Source organism: Myotis yumanensis, unplaced genomic scaffold (assembly GCF_028538775.1).
Source record: "Myotis yumanensis isolate MYYU_CA2020_CCGP unplaced genomic scaffold, mMyoYum1.0.hap1 SCAF_10, whole genome shotgun sequence".
In the NCBI taxonomy this organism is placed as follows: Eukaryota; Metazoa; Chordata; class Mammalia; order Chiroptera; family Vespertilionidae; genus Myotis; species Myotis yumanensis.
Genome location: NW_027223761.1, coordinates 84,401,556 through 84,423,307, shown reverse-complemented (window position 1 = coordinate 84,423,307; position 21,752 = coordinate 84,401,556). Strand labels below are relative to the sequence as shown.

The following is a 21,752-nucleotide window of genomic DNA, read 5'->3' as shown; positions in this document are numbered from 1 at the left end:
TTTAGGCTGTGATAGCCGTTCCCTGGTGGTCTGACCTCGTTTTCTTTCTGTAAAGGCCCCAGTGGGTGGTGAGAGCCGCCCAGGCCACAGTCCGCGGAGTGGCTGCTCCTGCTGTGGGGCCGGCAGCCGGTTCCCACGCGGAGGAAGCGTCCCTTTGCCACCTGTCACCACACCGAGCCCTCCAACCCCCCCAGGGTCCCTTACTGGGTGTGATTTTGCATAAGTAGAAACCACACAATAAAATATAATAGAAATCACTGTTAATTCGGTAGAAAGTTATTGCTTAGGTAACTAAAAGGTAAAAATGTTACTCAAAGGCAGTGATTTCCAACCGGTGTGCCACGGGAATTTTAAAACTATTTAGTCGGGGCACCGACCTCTTTTCCCTTAGATGTCAAATGAAAAATGCCAACAGCCAGCACAATAGCCATCTGTGGAAATGAATAAAAATACACCTGTGTTTTGGTCAAATTGGCAAAAAATACCTGTTTTGGTGCAACAGGGTTTTAGTCATTAGTGTTCTGTGCGCCCTGCGATGGGTCCAAAAGCAAGAACCAGCTGCCCCCGAGGGTGGGCAGAGCAGGCCGGGGCTGGGATTATAAGTGTCATTTAGAGGAGGGCGTGCGGCACTGAAGCAGGGGCTCCCAGACGCGCCAGCCACCCCGTTTCATTTCTGTGGATGCAGGGAGGAGAGAACAAAAGGTGGGCTCCCCTTTCTGTCACTCTCTCCTAGCCGCCCTCCCCACAAACAGCCCAGGGAGGAGAGAGAGCAGGGCTCTCCCCACAGGCTATTCCTGCATCCTCCCCTGGACCGTCCTGTAACCATCGCAGCCCCAAACTCCTCTCATTTTATCTGACGTCATTCTTCAATTTCAACACAGGCTAGATATATAGAGTATTTATACAATGGATACTTCCTGGCCATAAAAAAGGAGGAAATCTTACCTTTTGAGAAAGCACGGATGGATGGACCTGGAGAGTATTATGCTAAGTGAAATAAGCCAATCAGGGAGAGACAAATACCATATGATTTCACTTACATGTATAATCTAAGGAACAAAATATATACACACTCATAGATACGAAACAGACTGACAGCTGTCAGACGGGAGGGGTGCTGTGTGGGGCTGGATGAAAACGGTGAAGGGATTCACCAAAAAGAAAAAAAAAACGCATCGACACAGAGGACAGTAGGGTGATTACAAGAGGGAAAGGGGTGGGGAAGGTAGGAGAGGGTGGAAGGGAGGAGACTTGACTTTGGACCCAGGCACAGATGATGTGTTATAGAAATGTACATATGAAACCAAATAAAGTCAGTACAATTTTTCTAAAAAGCGTGTCATAGTGAATAAGTGAATTAACTGGAGAACACTTCCATTGAGACACTTGGAAAGGGAGACTGAGATGATGCCATTCAGAGTGTCCCACAGACAACATAAGCCTTTCCAATGCTGGGGACACAGCCCGACAGTGTGAAGTGCGGATCGACACACAGGATGGGTCTGTAGGACAGAGGGGCTGTTTGCCATCAAATAGATAAGTGAGCTTGATGTTTGTGATGGGAAAATGTAATTTGACCACTTGTGGGTTTACAGGATTATAATGGTCCTTGCAGTGTTTTGAAGGAACGTTACATATACCTTGTGATCCATGTTCTTCCATCCTGCTTTCTCACAAGTCTCAGATTTTCTATAAAGGTTTTTATTATTATGAACAGGTTGTATTTTCACACTCTCTTCTAGTTTTTATTTTTCCTGCTTCTCTTTTCCTTCTCCTAATCCCATTGAACTCAAATCTGATCCTTGTCTAAGTGTGCTAACAGAACCCTCACAGCTCCTGATGTCTCTTTCCTGTAGTAAGTAATTATGAAGAGGGAAGCTGTGATTGCGGAGAGGCCTCTGGGAGAGCAGTCAGCTCTTGGCTTTGCTGAAGTGCTTGTAACACTACTCAACATTAGAACCTCTGGGCCTCACTTTTCTTTTCCCCAATATGAAGAAATTAGACTATGTAATTCCTATGAAGCTTGAATTTCTAACATTATACAATTCTAAAAATTTGAGAGAGTTCTTCATGATGGAAGACTGCTTACATGTAGGAAAAATGCTCTTCATATAGGCAAATCCCATAAAGAAAATGACTATTGTTTAAGTAATAAGACTTTCAAAATGCATAATTTTTGTGACTCTTAATATGTACTTACCCTGGTTCTAAGATTACAGTACACTTTTTATACAGGGCAGAGATTTAAATTAGGTACGATGCTGATCTGCTGACCGTTTGACTGTGAAAGGAGATCAAATGAACAATCTGAGTTGCTAGTTATTGTAGGTTTACTAACTGTAGAATACACTTCTGGAATTACAGGGCCTTTATAAGAGAATATAGAGCTACTAGAGGCCTGGTGCATGAATTTGTGCACTGGTTGGGTCCATTGGCCTGGCCTGCGCCCTCTTACAATCCAGGACCCCTTGGGGGATGTCGGAGAGCCGGTTTCGGCCCAATACTCACAGGCCAGGCCAAGGGATCCCACTGGTGCATGGGTACCAGGCCTCTAGTATGCATATAAGATCTTTGGTAAATCTCTTCCCATCCTTCCCCCCTCCTCCCTTCCCTCTGAGATTCATCAGTCGGTTCCATGTTTCCATGCCTGTGGTTTCTGCTCCTGCATTGAGCGTCTGCCCCCTGGTGGTCAGTGTGCATCATAGCTACCAGCCAGTTGTCCGGTTGTAACAGTCGCTTAGGCTTTTATATATAGATAGATGGTGAAGGTTTCCTTGGATAAAAGTGCATGAACTATTGCCCTGGCCAGTTTAGCTCAGTGGATAGAGCGTCATCCTGCAGACTGAAAGGTCCCAGGTTCAATTCCAGTCAAGGGCATGTACCTTGGTTGCAGGCACATACCCACTAGGAGGTGTGCAGGAGGCAGCTGATTTATGTTTCTCTCTCATTGATGTTTCGAACTCTCTATGCTTCTCCCTTCCTCTCTGTAAAAAATCAATTTTAAAAAAATGTGCATGAAATATGTCCACATCAGCTTAGGGCTGAAGTAATGGACAGAACATTGACGTGATTGGGAGGAGAACAGTGTTTATTGGTGCAATCAGGCAGGGACTTCTGTCACTCTATTGCTCTCCTGACTGGATTCCATTCCGGGGCCCAGAGACCGCCTCCCTCGTGCTGGCGGGAAGGAGCCCTTCCAGTGACGCTGACTCCCCTGCAGGACCCACTCTTCTGTGAGGAGTGGGCAGCCACAGACTGAGTGTGCTTTCCCGGGAGAAATGCACGTGTCTGATAAACATCAGTGACTCCCTCACTTACTCTTTCATTCCTCCTTCCAGACAACAGGTATTTAGTGAGCGTCTCCCAGAGACAGACACCATGGCAGAGCTTGTAAGTCAGCCCAAGCAAGCCTCATGGGACTTACAATCTCCCCATTTTAGATTTATAATCTTCACTGGGTATTGCTCTCTCTCCCTCTGCTTCCCAAGTTTCTGAAATAGTAGATTTGGGCATAGTTTTGTCATTGGAGGCTTTTTTAAAAGATTAGACATCATGAAAATTAAATAAAAATAAAAAAGAGAAATTATGTGGTGCAAGTTTTAGAGGAAAAATTCACAGGATTCTGCGGGCTCTGATGCAAATATTTCGTAAGGTCACCCTGAGACTTTGTATTTGAGCCTAGATCTTGCCTGAGTTCTGTGTCCTTTTGTGTGATTGTGATTATGGCCTCCTTCCCTCGACTCCACTGCACTTGTTTTCTTTGTGATATTGTCCTATCTTTAAATTTACTTTCTATCATACTATGTAAGACAGGGGCCTGAATCATAGGGACAGGCAAGAGAGGAAGCTCGCGCTCACTAGCAATGCCATCGCTTATCATCACTGACGACGACACTTATTGTCACGCACCAGGCTGTGCGTCTCGATCGTCCCCTGAGGTGTGTGTCCTTTGGCCAGGACAACTTTATTGAGACCTGATCTTCTCTGCCACTTGCAAGGCTAACTCTGTGTGACTGTTCCTTTAACCTGCTGGTGTCTTCTTGGTTTAATACCATGCAGGTCACTCTGCATCACCCTCAAATTCTTCCCAGGATGTAAAGCTATTTGTAAAATGTAAGACATCTGCAGCTTCTTTCAGGTTTGCTGGGCATTGTCGCTCCACAGTGGCCAATTCAGAGCCGTGGCTGCCACAGATGTTCAGCTTCTAATGGGTCATTTGAATGAATAACACTTGTTGCTAATCCTTTGCAAGACTGAAAAAATCTACATGATAAACTGCCAGGATGCCAGGTGGTAATATGTGAATCTTAGACATACCATAATGCACTCTGCTCTAACCCATGTTAAAATGTCACAGAGCTCAGAATCCAATCCAGTGGATAGAAAATCTCTATTTCAGAAGTAGCTCTTTTCACGATTAGCTATTGTGATCGTATTTCACAGTCTCTCGGGAGCCCTTGCAGACATCAGTTCTTTTCTGTGGGACTTCAATCATGTGAAGGCCTTTCTGGGCCCTAAGACAGTGCTGCCCAGTGGGAGGTTCTCCTCTGCTTGCAGTTGAGAAGCCTGGTGGGGGGTGGGGAGTGGGAGGTAGGGGTAGGGAACAGGGAGGGGAGGATGGGGAGGAGCAGACCAGATCGCTCTTGTCAGACATTTAGACAAGATTGCACTTCTGGTAGATATTTGTGATCCTGAAACTGGGCCTCCATCCTATACCCACTCAGTCAGCCTTAGGACTATTAAGAGCAGTGCATGGATCTCTGTATTCTGAGAATTTTCACACACACACAAAAGCAGTAAAAACAAAATGACCTTCTATTTCATTATATTTACCAATTATTAAAAGTTCGCTACTCTTATTTCATCTAATTCTTCTTTTTTTTCTTGGGGTATTTAAACCAGATCCCAGCCATACTTTTTACCCATACTTCAGTGAAATCCTAGATTTTTAATGTTAAATAAAAATTTGAGACAAAAATTTAAGTTTATTTCTGTTTTGCATCTGAAATTAACACCCTAATTAGTTTTGCTCCATGTTGATACGTTTATTTTTCCTAGGTTCATTTTTGTCTTTCTTTGGTTGACACCAGAACTCCATTTTGCTTGTCATAGCCAGCAGTTATTATATTGGTTCTGTATAAACTCAGAATACAGCTATAGGATGTGTATGTGTGTTTATAAGCTTTGTAAAAACTTTGCTTTCATTGACTATTTCTATTTCTTGGTAGTCAGATCATTAATGTAAGGTTTTTACTTTGGGCATACATCATCACTTTCTAAGACAAGCCCTATGGGTTTGCACATGGGAAGGCAGTTGATATTTGGGGTGTAGTTTTGTAAACAGGAACTGGGTCATTGGGGTAGACCTGGCAAGATGAGTTGGATTTTATCAGTCCCACGTGTGTTTCTGCTCTGAAATGATGATAGATTGGCTAGTTTTATGCACATTACTAAAAGAAAAGGGGACTTTTTGACAGTTTCCTAAGCTCAAACCCAACATGTGTGACTGACTCAGCGACTGGTATCTTTTTAGCGGAGCTGCCCCCTCCATACACCTCCATCGCCAGCCCGGACCCCAGGGGCATCCCAGTGATAAACTGTCGCGTGTGCCAGTCGCTGATCAGCCTGGACGGCAAGCTCCACCACCACGTGGTGAAGTGCACGGTCTGCAACGAGGCCACAGTAAGTGGAGTTTCCACCAGTAAAAGCATCGATTGTTACCTGACCTCTTCTCCCCCAAGGAAGTACTTGCACAGCGTGACTTAAGCGTAGGTGCAGGCTGGACACAGAGATGGCGCATCTCCACATCCTTGCTGTCTTCTCTCAGGTGTCTACGCCTCTGGAGCATACAAGGATCCTCCCGGTGTTTGCAGCTCACTTCATTGTGACCATAGACAGTTATTTGTAATTATCTTCAATGTCTATCACATCACAGGGAAATCCATTTTCATTTTCACTAAAATGTGGGCTCTGTACTTATGTGGAGAATTACTTAAACATATTTTATGTTTGTAGGATGTCAGCATGACTTTTCTTATTAGGAATTTGTTATTGACATTTGTGCCAAATCTACACTAATAAAAGACAAAGATGCTCATCGACTGTACCTTCGCTACACCCACCAGCCAATCGGAAGAGTATGCAAATTAACCCAACAAAGATGGCTGTTAAATTTGCATACTGCAGGTGGGGCAGGCAGTGCCAGATGCCACCTGGGGAGGTGGAGCAGGTGATTGCCCCGGCCAGAGGCCTGAGGCCTGGGCAGGGACTGTTGTGGTGACAACACAAGTCTTTCCTTTGCTCACCAAGCCTGGCCTCTTAGTCTAAAAAGAATAAAAACTCTTCCTAATCGTTTAGCCCAAAGTAGCTCCTTTCATAGTCTGCAGCTCTGAGAGAGGAGCCCTAAGCTGCGGGTCCCTGGGATCTACCTGAGCCTGGTTCTCACAGTCACAAGTGATGTTTTTTCGAACACAGAACAGATTCCTTTCTAGAAATAAACTCTCTCATAGTACAATGTTTTAAGTTCCACAGGACATGTTTGCTAATAGTCCCAATGTCTTGAGTTCCTCTCTAAGATGAATAAGCATGAATATTCAAAGCATGAATAAATCTATGTTCAGTAACCCCGCTCCTCACCCAACTCTCACTATATCACACACACAACACACGAACACACCCCGTTTCCCACACCAGCCACCCCTGCTGGCCCTGCCTCGTCTGTCCTCAGGTTTGTGGAGACGCCCCCCGGGCCTCAGCGACATGGCGCCACCTGAGGCAGGAGAAGTGTCTCGGGCTCGCTTCCTGGCCCGGCCGAGCTGCGGGCCGTCACTGGACGCCAGCACCACAGGCTCCACGGGGGTCAGAGAGGAGACTCGGGCGCCTCCTGTGAAGAACATGACCCCAGGAGCCTGGATCCCTGTGAGCCTCTGCAGGCGTGTGAGGACCTACACACGGTTCCCCTTCATCTTCACTGACGCCGGGGCGGCGGCGGGAGGCGACCGCGATGTGACCGAGAAACAGCGACTGCCGCCCGGCTCGGGAGCGTTGTGCATCCCTGACGGTGCTCCAGCAGCTGAGCCACGTGCCAGCCTCCACCATGCTTTACGGCTGAGACACATCCACCCAAGCCGGGGACAGAGAAACAGGCTCCGCACAGAAGCAGCCACAGGAGAGCCTCAGAGGGCGGCCGTGGCTCCTGAGAAATAAAAGTCACAGCGAAAGCGGTGAGGCGCCCGGAGCTGCCTCAGCTGTGGCCCAGCCACTCATCCCAGCCCCTACACCACCCCACACCTCACACCTCTCACCTTTCACCTCTGACCTCACCTTTCATTTCTCGCCTCTGACCTCACACCTCTCACCCCACTCCTCACACCTCTGACCTCTCATCTCACACCTCTCACCTCTGACCTCACACCTCTCACCCCTGACCTCTCATCTCACACCTCTCACCCCTGACCTCACACCTCTCACCTCACACCTCTCACCTCTGACCTCACACCTCTCACCCCTGACCTCACACCTCTGACCTCTCATCTCACACCTCTCACCCCTGACCTCACACCTCTCACCCCTGACCTCACACCCCTGACCTCTCATCTCACACCTCTCACCTCACACCTCTCACCTCTGACCTCACACCTCTCACCCCTGACCTCACACCTCTCACCTCACACCTCTCACCCCTAACCTCACACCTCTCACCCCTGACCTCACACCTCTGACCTCTCATCTCACACCTCTCACCTCTGACCTCACACCTCTCACCCCTGACCTCACACCTCTGACCTCTCATCTCATACCTCTCACCCCTGACCTCACACCTCTCACCCCTGACCTCACACCTCTGACCTCTCATCTCACACCTCTCACCCCTGACCTCACACCTCTCACCCCTGACCTCACACCTCTCACCCCTGACCTCACACCCCTGACCTCTCATCTCACACCTCTCACCTCACACCTCTCACCTCTGACCTCACACCTCTCACCCCTAACCTCACACCTCTCACCCCTGACCTCACACCTCTGACCTCTCATCTCACACCTCTCACCTCTGACCTCACACCTCTCACCCCTGACCTCACACCTCTGACCTCTCATCTCATACCTCTCACCCCTGACCTCACACCTCTCACCCCTGACCTCACACCTCTGACCTCTCATCTCACACCTCTCACCCCTGACCTCACACCTCTCACCCCTGACCTCACACCTCTCACCCGACTCCTCTCACCTCTGACCTCATACCTCTCACCCCTAACCTCACACCTCTGACCTCTCATCTCACACCTCTCACCCGACTCCTCACACCTCTGACGTCACACCTCTCACCTTTCACCTCTGACTTCACACCTCACCTCTCACCTCAGACCTCCCGCTTCACCTCTCTCCTCATCCCATTCCGCACGCGCCTCGTCTCACCTCACCTCATGTCCCACACCTCTCGCCTCTGGCCTCCATTCCCGCTCTGCCGGCACATTGTGACGGATCGTGACGGATCGTGACGGGTCTTTGGCTTCAGGTGCACAGCAAGGCCACGCTCCTGAATCCCAGCCCTCACTCCAGCCTGGCCCTGCCCTTCCACTCAGGAGAAAGCCTTGAAGCCTTTTAAATTTTTTTTGGTTAATCCTCACCCAAGGATATTTTTTCCATGGCTATTTTTAAAAATCTTTATTGTTCAGATTATTACAGATGTTCCTCTCCCTCTACCCCCCATAGCTCCCCTCCACCCAATTCCCTCCCCACTCCAGGCCCTACCCCCCCAGCTGACCTCGTCCATAGGTATAAGCTCTTTGTCCATTCTCTTCCCGCACCCCCCACAACCCCTTTCCCCCAAGAATTGTCAGTCTGCTCCCTTTCTATGCCCCTGATTCCATGACATTCACCAGTTTACTCTGTTCATAAGGTTTTTATTCATTTGATTTTTAGGTTCATTTGTTTTGACTTTGTTGTCATAATTTTTTAGCTCCTCCTCCTCCTCCTCCCTTCAGCATTTCATATAATGCTGGTTTGGTGGTGATGAACTCCTTTAGTGCTGGGGTCCAATCCCAGCGGGTCCAGGGGTCCCCAAAGGTGTGGACGGAGTCGGCGAAGAAGGAAGGACACGGAGACAGCATTCAGTCCATCAGCATAGCCATGTTCTCTAGCAAGGATCTCTCTCCAGGTTGTATGTCCATGTTCTCTCGATAGGTTCTCCAGATTCTCCAGCCAGGTTCTGTCCAGGTTCTCCTGCCATGTTCTGTCTAGGTTCTCCAGCCAGGTTCTGTAGCCAGGTTCTGTCCAGGATCTCCAGCCAGGTTCTGTAGCCATGTTCTCTCACTAGGTTCTCCATCCAGCTTCTCCAGGTTCTCCTGCCATGTTCTGTCTAGGTTCTCCAGCCAAGATCTGTAGCCAGGTTCTGTCCAGGATCTTTTGCCATGTTCTCTCCCTAGGTTCTGTCTCTAGGTTCTTCAGCCAGGTTCTCTCCCTAGGTTCTGTTTCTAGGTTCTGTGTCTAGGTTCTGTATTGGATCTCCAGCCAAGTCCTGTCTCTAGGTTCTGTCTCTCCAAGTTCTGTGTCCAGGTTCTGTTGCAAGGTTCTCTAGCCAGGTTCTCCAGCCAGGTTCGGTCGCCAGGTTCTTTAGCCAGGTTCTATCCAGGTTCTTTTGCCATGTTCTGTCTAGGTTCTCCAGTGAAGTTCTGTAGCCAGGTTCTGTCCAGGATCTTTTGCCATGTTCTCTGGCTAGGTTCTGGTTAGGATCTGATGAGGATCTGATGAGGATCTGATGTGGATCTGATGTTTATTGTCTTGTTACATCCGTATTTATACCAGCCGATTTTAATCCTGTCAATTTCTATTACAAAGGTTAGGGCGTTTCTTATCTCCATTCCAGGGAGTAAAGATTATGTAGCTTAACTACCCGCCTGGCACTTAATTAAGGGGTTGTATCCCCTCCCTAACCTCAGGGAAAAATCCCCACCTGGGGAAACAACCTTTCTCAGAGAGGTGACCTTGGTTAAAACACATGGCGCCAAGAAGGGGAGCAAACATATTAAGAACAGTATGCCATATATGCCAGGTCCCTTGAAACAGCAAGGATGGACTGGCTCCCAGCACTTTAGCTTTTTCTTATCTGAAGCTCTTTATCTGACCTTCAATTCTGAATGATAGCTTTGCTGGATAAAGTAATCTTGGTTGTAGGTTCTTGGTATTCAGCACTTTGAGTATTTCTTGCCACTCCCTTCTAGCCTGCAAAGTTTCTGTTGAGAAATCAGCTGACAGTCGTATGGGTACTACCTTGTAGGTAACTGACTTTCTTTCTCTTGCTGCTTTTAAGATTCTCTCTTTGTCTTTTGCTCTTGGCATTTTAATTATGATGTGTCTAGGTGTGGTCCTCTTTGGATTCCTTTTGTTTGGGGTTCTCTGTGCTTCCTGGACTTGTAAGTCTATTTCTTTCACCAGGTAGAAGTTTTCTGTCATTATTTCTTCAAATAGGTTTTCAATATCTTGCTCTCTCTCTTCTTCTGGCACCCCCATAATTCGGATGTTGGTACACTTGAAGTTGTCCCAGATGCTCCTTAAACTATCTTCATATTTTTGTATTCTTTTTTCTTTTCTGGTTGGGTGTTTTTGCTTCTTCATATTTCAAATCTTTGACTTGATTCTTGGGATCCTCTAGTTTGCTATTGGATCTCTGTATATTACTCTTTATTTCAGTCAGTGTATGTTTAATTTCTGGTGTTGGCCTCCCCAGTCACCTCAGGTGGATGCTCTTGGTGCACCCCTTTGTGGGCTGTTTGCACAGTCTTGTTGGAGTTAACTCTTGATTGCTGGGAGGAATTGACCTCCAGGACAATTGGCTGTGATGTCCAGCTGTGACTACACTGGAAGATGACCCCCATATGGGGCAGGACTTGCTTCAGTGGGGCTTTGGTGCTCACTGAGTCTGCCCCCTGAGTGTGTCTCTTATCAATGTGAAGAGTTGTAATCTGGATGGTCTCACTCTGACCACTGGGTACACTGGCTCTTGGATCTCCAAGGAGGTGCAAAGTCAGCCACTGTCTGGGGCCACCCAGCAGGAGCTACAGAGACATCTACCGATTCCTCCTCTTTGTATGGGGTTTGGAAGTGCCCAGACGAGGCCCAACTGTGAAGCAAGGCAGGCTGCTGCTGCTGGGCCTTGGGCCTTCTTTTGGAAGCTCTGGGTCTCTCTGACCCAGCTGCAGTTTGACAGGTTTTAGGCAGAGAAAGGACAGGCCATTCATATCCAAAAGCTGATGCACACAGCTTGGGTGTGGTTGTAAATTTGGTGGGGCATGTTCTCTGGGAATCACCAGGGCAGAGCAAATAGCAATGGCTGCCAGTCAGCCCTGCACCGGAGGGGTCCCCGGGTCTCCGCGTCCCGGCCCCTGTGCAGGAAGAACGATCACTGCAAGCACCTCTGAGAGAAAGCTCCCTTGTGTTCTTGTCCCGATGCCAGACAGTCCAGTTTCTCCTTGTATGAGTCTGGGTGCCCCAGAGTCTCACCGGGAACTGGAGTTCAGAGCAATCGGGAGCTTGTATCTCCTCAATTAAAAGAGTAGCACATCCAGGTGCCAGCACTTTCCGCACCTCCCCACCTCTTACCAGTCTCAATGCGCCTTCTTCACCTCTCTAGTTGTGGAACTTCCACTCATCCAGCTTTCCCAAGGTTCTGGGTGGTAGTTGTTCTGCCTTTGTAATTTTGATGTGGTTGTGGGAGGCAGCAAGTATAGATGTTTACCTATGCCGCCACCTTGGTTCTCCCCATGGCTATTTTTTTAGAGAGTAGAAGGAGGGGGAGAGACAGAGAAACACATCCATTGGTTGCCTCCCACACCTGACCCAACCAAAGCAGGAATGGTGCCCTTGGCAGGAATGGAACCAGCGACCCTTCAGTCCCAGGGCCGGCGCTCTAACCACTGAGCAGCAGATAGACTTTTATCTGTGACCTGTTGCTTGCTTCATATCCCAACACCATTTATTATAGAATGCACATTTTTTCTATTCACCTGAGGAGACATGTTTCTCATATGAAACTTACTTTGTATTTGGGTTTAATTACTACACCTTCTCTTCTGTTCCATTAATGTGTCTATTTGGCCTGGTGGTGTAGCTCAGTGGAGTGTTGACCTAGGAACCAGAAGGTCACGGTTTGATTCCTGGTCAGGGCACATGCTGTGGGCTTGATCCCCAGTGTGGGGCGTGCAGGAGGCAGCCAATTAATGAGTCTTCTCATTGATGTTCCTATATTTCTATTCTTCTCCCTAAAAATCAGTAAAAACTTTTTTAAAAGGTGTGTTTGGGAGTCATGCACTCCTGAACCTGTCTGGAGGAGGCGATCACGAAAAGGGGTCCAACTGGAACCAGGAGGATGCTCCCCAGGAAACTGGTCCTGAGGAAGCGCTGACTTGGAAACAGCGGGAGAAAGTGCTCACAGACTGCAGCTGCCGCTGTGCACCCCACCCCAGGCGTCCCCTCTGGTTCTCAAACACTCGCTGGCACTCGACCCTGATCTCAAGCTCCCCTTCTACCCCCCACACTGCCTGCACTGGGGCGGAGACATCGCATCCAGGTCTCTCCTCGCCTGTTTCCCCAGGTGCCAGCTGCCCATTAGAGTTGGGCTGGAGTCGGGACACGTAATTCATCTCAAGGTCTCTACTGGCCCCTCATGTTCCCTGGCCCCTTTCCTCATGTCCTCTTTCCCATCACATACTGGTGAAGGCAGGGTGGACAATTCAGCTCCAGATCTCTCTCCTTTTGCCAGGCAACCACTGTAACCACACAGGGTGGCGAGAGCCATGATACAGAATTCTGCTCAAGGCCTTTCCTGGCCATGTACCCCAACAACCACTGTGCTCTTCACAGCGGGTTGAAGCAGGGAGGGAGGATTTGCCTGCAGGTCTCTCCTTCCCCATTGACTCATGACCCCTCAAAAGGTGTGTGGAAAGGGGTTAAGTAATTTGCCTCCAGTTCTCTCCTTACCTCTTAGCCAAACACCTGCTCTGCCCCTCACATACTGGTCTCAAGCCAGAATGGAAATGTGGTCCCAGGCCTACCACATCCTTCCCCAGACACCCCTCATCTCCTTCATAGCTGGTTGGAGCCAGGATAGAAAATCTGCTTCCAGCTCTCTCCTCATCCCTTACCCCAGGACTCCCCATGCAACTCACATTGCAGACGACAAATATATGGACGGATGCTAAGAATACAGATCCCTATTATTAAGGGTTCCTGAGGGATAACTGAGCTCAAATTTATAATAATAACAATAATAGAAAAATAAAAAAGCAAACCAGAGCCTCATGTTCATTTCCACACAGGAGTTTCTAATATAAACCTCAATTCAGAGGGAGTGGCCTGCAAAGTCCCTCCCACATTGAACTGACTGATAGACATGTGGACTGAGCGAAGGAGACACGGCAGGACCAGACTAGAACACACAACTGGCGCAGAGTGGAGCTGAGCCGTGTGGCCTGAAGGGAACTCACTCGGGGCAGCCTGACCCCAGGGCCTCCCACAGCCACAATGCTTCACACTCAAGCAGCACAGCAGACCTGCTCCCACAGCAGGGCCACTTCATGCTGCTCCTGTAGCAACACTGAGCTGCTCAACAGCCCGCCGTCACCCCAGATGGTGAGCTCTCCCAGCTGCTAGTGTCCTCGTGGAGTTTACACCTCAGAGGCCACTGGCCAGTCTCATTAGTGAAGATGCTCTAACAGGAGTGAGATCGGTTAAGGCCTCCTTTGCATGTAAACTCTTCTGAAATGTGTAAGACACATCAACAAGAATGCAAATAAAAAGTCACACACTTGGTTCCTTTAAGCGTATTTAATATTTGAACCCTCATTTTCTATTTTCCCAGACCCCAAAAAAGAGAAAGTTTTTAGCTGACCAATATTTTGTTCCAGAAACATACAGCCTTATCAGCTAATTCATAAAAGAGCTATTTTACAAAGGTACATCTGGATAATTAGAACAATAAAGTCTTTTAGGTATTTCAAAATATGAGTAAAAATACATGATTATTAATAGAGTTTTCTGAAGACAGTTGCCGTTTTTATAGAGTGATTTCTAGGAAAGAGCCCAAGACTGTTGGTGAACGAGTGAAGAAAGGGTTCTGGCAGAAGAGGCGTGTTAACCACAGCCCAGTGTGCACATCCCAGGGGTCTTTGCAGCCCGTCCTCCTAGGAGGTCCATTTCCCAACCAGCTTATTATCAAAACCATCAGGACCAGTGGGGAAGGCATAAGGAATGAAGAAAAGGAACTCTTTTCTTGAACAACTTTGCAGGACATTTTGAAAAGGTAGAAAAATCAGAAAAAAAACACAAAACAAAAATTGTAATATTAGGAGGACAAAGGAGCAGAGGTGCCAGGATGGCCCTGCTCATGGTCTGTCCTGAGGCCCTTTGCACTGGGTTCTCAATGGCGCCTTCAGCGCCTCCAGCCAGAGCCCTAGGAGTTCCAGTGACACTCCCCACGGCTGGAGAGGAAGGAGTGCAGAAGCCCCAGGCAGCACGCCTACCTCAGGGCGCCAAAAAGGAAAAGGGGATCAATGAAAAGACACTCGGAGAACATACTTCAGCTTCTGAAAATAAGAAAAAAGGCTCTTCTCCTCCACGATCACATTAGTCCCCCTCTCCTCCCAAATAAAAAGCGTGTTCCCCTCTGTGCCTAAACTGTACTTACTATACTGCATGGGAAGTACATTTCATAAAACTTTTTCCTAAAAGTGCCCGGCTAGTGTGGCTCAGTGGTTGAGGGTTGACTCATGTACCAGGAGTCAAGGTTTGATTTCTATTTTGTAAATAGAAATCACATGCCCGGGTTGCGGGCTCGATCCCCGGTAGGGGGCGTGCAGGAGGCAGCTGATCAATGTTTCTCATTGATGTTTCTTTCTCTCTCCCCCTCTCCTTTCCTCTTTAAAAATCAGTAATTGTTTTTTAAAAGCCCAAAAAAAGTTGTGAAATGTACCTCCCGTGCAGTATAATAAATAGTTACAGTGGATTCGAAAAGCCAAGAAAGCTCAAGCAGCTGGGGAGCTGATATCAAGGAACGTACAAGCTGTCGCTTCTCGGGCAATGATCAGCACTTTAAATTAGAGGCCCGAGAGCCCAGTGATTTGTCTGGATTAACTGTCCTCTCTCTGTTCCTACTTCATGAGGCCTCAGGAGAGAGCACAGGCCCACAGGCCGCTCCCACAGCTAGCCAGCTTCCCTGGTCTGGGAAAGTGCTCTGTCCACTACGTCTGGATTCCTCGGTGTGGAAGTGGATTCCAGCTTCTGGTCTCCTGAGAAAATGACTTTGATGGTAACTGAACCATTTCCACTCAAGGGCAGGATGAATTCCATCATCCTGAAAGGCAGATCGAATATCAAAGTAAAACAGATGGATGATAATGGCCAGTGTAAGTGGGAGGTGTGGGAGGCCAGGAGAGGGAGGAGGAGGAGGAAGTTCAGCGGGAAAGACAGAAAGAACACTCAAAACGGTGGGATCTCTTCAAAATTAGACTTCAGTTTGGGGCTGTGTTTGACAATCTAGACACACATGGATCTGGCAGTGTTAGAGCTGTGGTCACAGTATTGTCCCAGTCAGCCCTGTTACTGTTCCAAGGAGAGGTTAAACTGCCGGAAAAGAAAAGCAAACAGTTGCCAAGGACAAGGTATTGGCTGAGCTAGAAGAGAAACCACGATGCTGCTAATCTGCTGACTTAGCCAGCGTCTCCGGTGAGCGCCAGGGACGCTGCAGGTCCCGCAGGCCTGAAGGTGGGATGGGAGCTCTCTCAGTGCCTTTCTCCGGTTGCCCTGCCCACTGATGGTCTGAGGGCCATGGCCAGAGGGGAACCCCTAGCTGAGTGAGTGCATCATTCCCAGCAGCACCATGTGACCATCTAGTTGCTACCTGCTTCTTTTAAGAGATCAGAAGGTTCAAGTTCCACTTATATATTAGCTTCTGCTCCTAAAATTTAAATCCCACTCTAATTTAATTTATACTTGGTCTACGACCCAAAATATAATTATAATTTATAAACGAGGGTACAGCAATACAAGCTGTTCAGTTTACTAAAAACAGAGGTCAGTTTTGAAAAGACAGACACAGGAACCTGGACATCGATGAGCGTGCTGTAAGCTGTCATGCTGTTTATGACAGTAGCTGGGAACCCTCTTGTGCATGATGTGTGTGTGTGTGTGTGTGTGTGTGAGTGTGTGTGTGAGAGTGTGTGTGTGTTTGAGTGTGAGTGTGTGTGAGTGTGTGCAATGAGTGTGTGTGTGATGAGTATGTGTGTGAGTGTGTGTGTAACTAGACAGCAGGGAAGAAGATCACAGTCGGACCGTCCAGTGTCAGAGGGCACTGCTGAAGGACGAGAGCAGTGGGTGAACTCCTTGCATATTAACACAATTTTAAGATTTGACAAATGATTTCCTTTTAGTTGGCAAAACTACTCCAAAACATATATCCTGATGCACAAAGAAAATCACAGAAAACAATATAACTGAAGGCGCTCTCGAGCCACTACTCTGACCTCTGTCCTCTGGGGGGTGCTGCCAACACGGCTGGCCATCCTGGGGCAGGCGTTCCCCCCCTCGCCGGCAGGTCCAGTGCGTCTGTGAGGCAGGCAGGCAGGCACCAGCAGGGAGAAGCGCCAGCAGGGAGCTGGTCCGGGCAGCTCTGCCTCCTCCACCCTTTCTCCACTCACTCTTGGCTCTCCTTTTTACTTGAGCCCTTTGGCACCATCCGTGCAAACATCAGAGTCAAACCTCCAGGTACTAAAATGTTACTGACCACAGGAGCAGCAGTACCTATGCCGAGTGGCAGCCACTTCAACTCAGGAGTGACTCAGTTGCAGACCTTCCCAAACTCCTTCGGCTGCTGCCATCCCGCCCTCCTCGGAACCCCACCCCTGCCATCTGAGGCACCTCCACTTGTTTTTGCTTTTACTTCCTGCTCATCTGCAGGAACAACTGTACACACGTGCTGTAGTCCAATGTATAAAGCAATATTAAGAAAAACAAATTTATAGTCAAGAAAATAAAATTTGCTTTCCTTTCCCGCCCAAATCCCAACCCTCAATGGAAAAGAAAACCACAGAAGAAAACACACCCATTCCCAGTGGCTGCTTGTAGCACACGAGGCTCTGGTTGTTATCCCAGCGGGAGCGCAGTGCTGGCCTCGGAGGGGAGGGGGCCCTGCACTCTGTCCCCCTGGGGAGCACAGGAGCACAGGCCCGGCTCTGCCTTGAGGTCAGGTGGGAGCAGCCACTGGGCAGCAGAGGCTAGACACAGTGGAAGGCTGGGTGCTCCTCCCCCGGCTGCTCTCTTTCCACCCAACCTCCTGCCACCCCTCCTGAGCTCTCTGCTTCAGGAGCCACTGGTCTTTGGTGAACTAAATATAAAGGGACAAAAGTCTCACTACATAATTAAAACACAGCAAGATAGAAATTAAAATGTGCTTTCAAATGTGGAATGAAGTCAAATAAATACATCTGATTTTCTCATTTTCTTAGGTCTAAATAAAATTTCATACACAACACCCAGAGCTCTCTGTATTTGGTTTTTGTTCTGAATCAAAATGAGTTTCTGGTCGTGAGGCGCGCAGCGGAGGTTCCCTCGCGGACAGCAGGGCAGCTGCCGACTGGGAAGGACAGTCCTGTTCTGGGCTTGAACAGGCCAGTGCCGAAGCTTCCCAGGCAGACCCTCAGTCACTCTCTCTCCCTCCACACCAGGGCCAGGATGTGCTGATGCTCAAACTCCAACTACCTCCAGGACGTGCAGCTCTAGCTTTTATCTGGAAGAATAAGGACATCGGGGGTCAAAGGAAGAAGAAAGGACACAGGACACCTGGGGAACACTGTGAACTCCGCGGGCCCAGCTCTGTCTCTGTTTCTGGACCAGGACAGCCTCATCCAAGAGCCAATGACCGTAAACTGCTGTGCTGAGCTCAGCACCACCCGCAGCCATGGAGACAAAGAGCAGCGAGACCAAGAGGGCCAGGCCTGGGTCAGGAGCTACAGCGCAGGCGGCCCCAGGGTCAGCAGCCCCTCTGCTCTGCCTCCCGCTGTGCAAAGGGGAGAGGGGGTGATTTTTGATGTTTGGAAACATTTTTAAATATTTATTTATTTAATTTGTTTGTTTTTGCAAACAGTTTTTTAAAGACAAAGAAGAAAAGGAATCTCCTGAGGTTTCTATTTTAAAGAGTAAGAAATCATTTCATGTATTTGTTCAGGCAGAATTCCAGAGTCTGGAATCTACCACTTTCACGTACCTGAGTGTTTGTCTGTGAGGGCTGACCCAGCCAGCCTTTGGCAAAGAATGGTATAACTTTCCTCCACCTTCTGTAAAATAAAAGCATAGGTTTTTCATTGGAACGTCATAAACAATTATTTTTGAAAATAAGAAAAATGTTTTTCAGTATTACAGGTATGCTTCCAAATTGCAACACAAACATAATTAAAATTTTGTTAGTGGAGGGAAAAAAGTAAATTTCATTCCTTTTGCCTTTTTCCGTCTTAAATGAGTGACTTAATGTTTCCCCCGTGAGAAGAAAGTAGAGACAGCAGCTGGAAGAGGCCCCTCCCAGGGCCACCTGAGCACAGGCCGCCTGGCACAGGGACCCGATGTTCCCTTCAGCAGCCCCAGGGACACTGCGTGTGAACCAGGGAAACACTGTCCCCAAAGCCTCCACTGCACGGCCAGTGGGCACAGCAGGGCTGCAGACGAAAACGTCAATAAAGCCCTTTCCTCAGTAGCTACCCAGGCGGTCAGGCTTGACAAGGGGCCAGGACAGGGAGTGACAGCCTTACTCACAACTCACAAACCCCTCACGCGGTGTTTCACTCACAGGAGCCACTTCCATTTCCACACCAACCCCAGCACCGGGCTAACATGAGCCGGCCTCGATTCCCAGGACACCAGCCCTTCATCCCGCTATTTGTTCCGCCTCCACAAGGTGGCCAGCCAGGCCCCTCAGACACACACGGGCCTGACACGTAGAAGCCTGTGCAAGCACAGCTCACCGGCTGCAGCTTTTCCTGTCGCTGTGCTTTGTAACCAGATAAACAATGCTGACCTCTGCTTCTGATCAGGCCTTTTCATGGATGATGGTCAAAGAAAACACACATTGAAAACGAGTTTGCTCCCTTCTATTCCATGTGCTTCCCATCACCGAGTCCTGAGGAGGCCGCGGCCCGAGGTACCTTTAAGTGCTCGAGGGCAGCCTCGATCCTGCGGATGCACTCCAGGACCCGGCTCCGGGAGTCTGTGCACGCGGAGGGACTCTGGATCTCAAAGCAGGTCCCCTCCAGGGCTCCCCAGCGCTGCGGGGCCAAGGGCTCTGGGGTGAATGGTGACACGGCCCCGTCGGAAAGAGCCTTCTGGGAAGAGGGCCGCTGCTGCTGGGCAGGGTCCACGGCGGGGAGGCCCGTCCTGGGCTGCGGAGGGAGCCAGGCAGCGCCCTCCTCATCGGTGGAGCTCTCCTGCACGGCTTCATAGCCATCGAGGATCAAATAGTTTCCTATGGGCAGAGACAGAGCAGGCGGTGAGACTAGGACTGCCGTCAGCACATCAGAACACGGGACTGGGTGATACGGTGATAGCTTTAAAAGCTATTCAAAACCGTGAAAGCCATTAATTTCCGAATTCCCACGTTTAAAGTACAACCTAATGTTCTCCCTTCGGGTTCCAGGGAAACTTAGCAAACTTTCATGGTACTTTCTGAGTAATTCACAGGAGTTAGCATTTGAAAAGTTAAAAGCCAAAAACTACAAAGTTCCTATATGATTTTGCCACTACTTCCCTTGCTACGTGTCCCCCCTCCCCCCGCTTCATCTCCACCTTTGTTCTCCCTGCCCGCTACTCACTCCTCAACCCCAAGCCCGAGCTTGCTGCACAGCTGCGCCTCCTCTCTCTGAGACTCTGCCCGACATCCCAAGCTGCTTCCCGGTCTCGGCTCAGATGCAGCCTCAGCAGAGGCCTCTGCCCTGGTCCCTTGTCTGCCCCTCACTCTCTGTGGCCCTTAGTCTGACTTATTTTCCAGTGAAGACTTCTTCTATCTGACTCTATTTATTTGCTTACTTATTTATCACTAGTGGCCCAGTGCACAGATTTGTGCACATTGAAAGGAAATTAATTAGAAGAAATATTTTAAGATCGCTATTTGCCCTTTCTCTATAATAGAAGTGTCAGAGATGAAAGAAAATTAGTAAAATGTGTATGAAAATATATAAATTGATTAATAAACAATATCAATATGATATAACAAAGACATGATATGAAAACAACAAAAACATGATATAAACACAAACTGATAAAAAAATGACTGATAAATTGATTAACCTTATTCTAATATCTCCCTGTATACCACATTAAGAGTGAAAACACTTTCAGAGTGCTTGATTAATTTCCCTTGTGATGAAGTATTTACAACTTTAACGTCACACGCTGTTCGAACTCGAGAGCAAGCAACGTATAACTGACCATGTCTGAAAACGGGTTCAGATAGGAATATTCCTACTCTGTCTAGAGTTTGTCCTTGTGATTATTAATAGTCTTCGCAAATGCTGGCATAACAGGAAACTGTCGTCAAATCAATTTAAATGGGAGGCCAGTGTCAGATGGGGACAAATTCTTGGAATCAGAACAGCCTCTCTACCTGCAATCCTGTTAATACTTCAGCTTCGATAATGTTAGGTCATAACCTTTCGATAATAAATCTGGTACCATTACAAAGACCCCATTTACTATTAAGATTTCTCAGCTGCATGATGATTGCACCTACTTTCAATTTTAATTTATGACATGGCATTCCCAAAGGAGTAATACTATTAAGAAATTCGATGGGAAAATTTTCCTTTTTGGCATCATCCATTGAATGGATGGAATCATCACTCAAATAGGCGTGAAAATCGCCATCATGTATACCCAAATTTTCTTCCTTTAGTGCAGTGGTTCTCAACCTGTGGGTCGCGACCCCTTTCACAGGGGTCGCCTAAGACCATTGTGCATATCAGATATTTACATTACAATTCATAACAGTAGCAATATTACAGTTATGAAGTAGCAACAAAAATAATTTTATGGTTGGGTCACAACATGAGGAACTATATTTAAAGGGCCAGAAGATTGAGAACCAATGATTTAGTTTATGAACGTGTTCATTTTTAGGACAAAGAATCACACATTTAGATATATTTTAAATATTATCTTTGATAATATTATCTTTGCTATTTCCAAAGGTAGCTTCACTAGTAAGTCCGTTACAAGTCATTTCATGGGGGATTTTAATAATATCTATTTCAAGAGCTTTACATGTATTGCGCGTGCGAGAGTCAACATTTATTTTTAAATTGCCAGTGCACATCATATATACTGGCCAGTTGGTCGGTCAGACGGACAGTCGGTTGGTCACTTAGCCTTTTATTGTTTTATTTTATTTTTTTAAATATATTTTTATTGATTTCAGAGAGAAGGGAGAGGGAGAGAGAGAAACATCAATGATGAAAGGGAATCATTGATTGGCTGCCTCCTGCACACACCCCCCACTGGGGATTGAGCCCGCAACCCGGGCATGTGCCCCTGACCAGAATCGAACCCAAGACCCTCCAGTCCACAGGCTGATGCTGTATCCACTGAGCCAAACAAGCAAGGGCAGCCTTTTATATACATACTAGAGGCCCGGTGCACAAAAATTTGTGCACTCGAGGGGGGGGGGGTTCCTCAGCCCGGCCTGTGCCCTCTCGCAGTCTGGGACCCCTCGGGAG

General features: G+C 48.0%; 1 protein-coding gene across 6 annotated transcripts in view; it reads right to left on the bottom strand.

The window, feature by feature from the left end:
* Nucleotides 1-13,816: 13,816 nt before the first annotated feature.
* Nucleotides 13,817-21,752, bottom strand: part of ARHGEF12 (Rho guanine nucleotide exchange factor 12) — a 210,500-nt gene continuing 202,564 nt past the window's right edge. For all 6 annotated transcript variants that reach the window (XM_070426256.1, XM_070426251.1, XM_070426252.1 and 3 more), the window contains 3 exons: nt 19,191-19,507; nt 18,260-18,329; nt 13,817-17,782 (listed from right to left, as the gene is read on the bottom strand). In XM_070426256.1, coding sequence (XP_070282357.1) covers nt 17,772-17,782; nt 18,260-18,329; nt 19,191-19,507 — 398 coding nt within the window. In that variant the 3' untranslated portion in view covers nt 13,817-17,771. The remainder of the gene's footprint in view (nt 17,783-18,259; nt 18,330-19,190; nt 19,508-21,752) is intronic.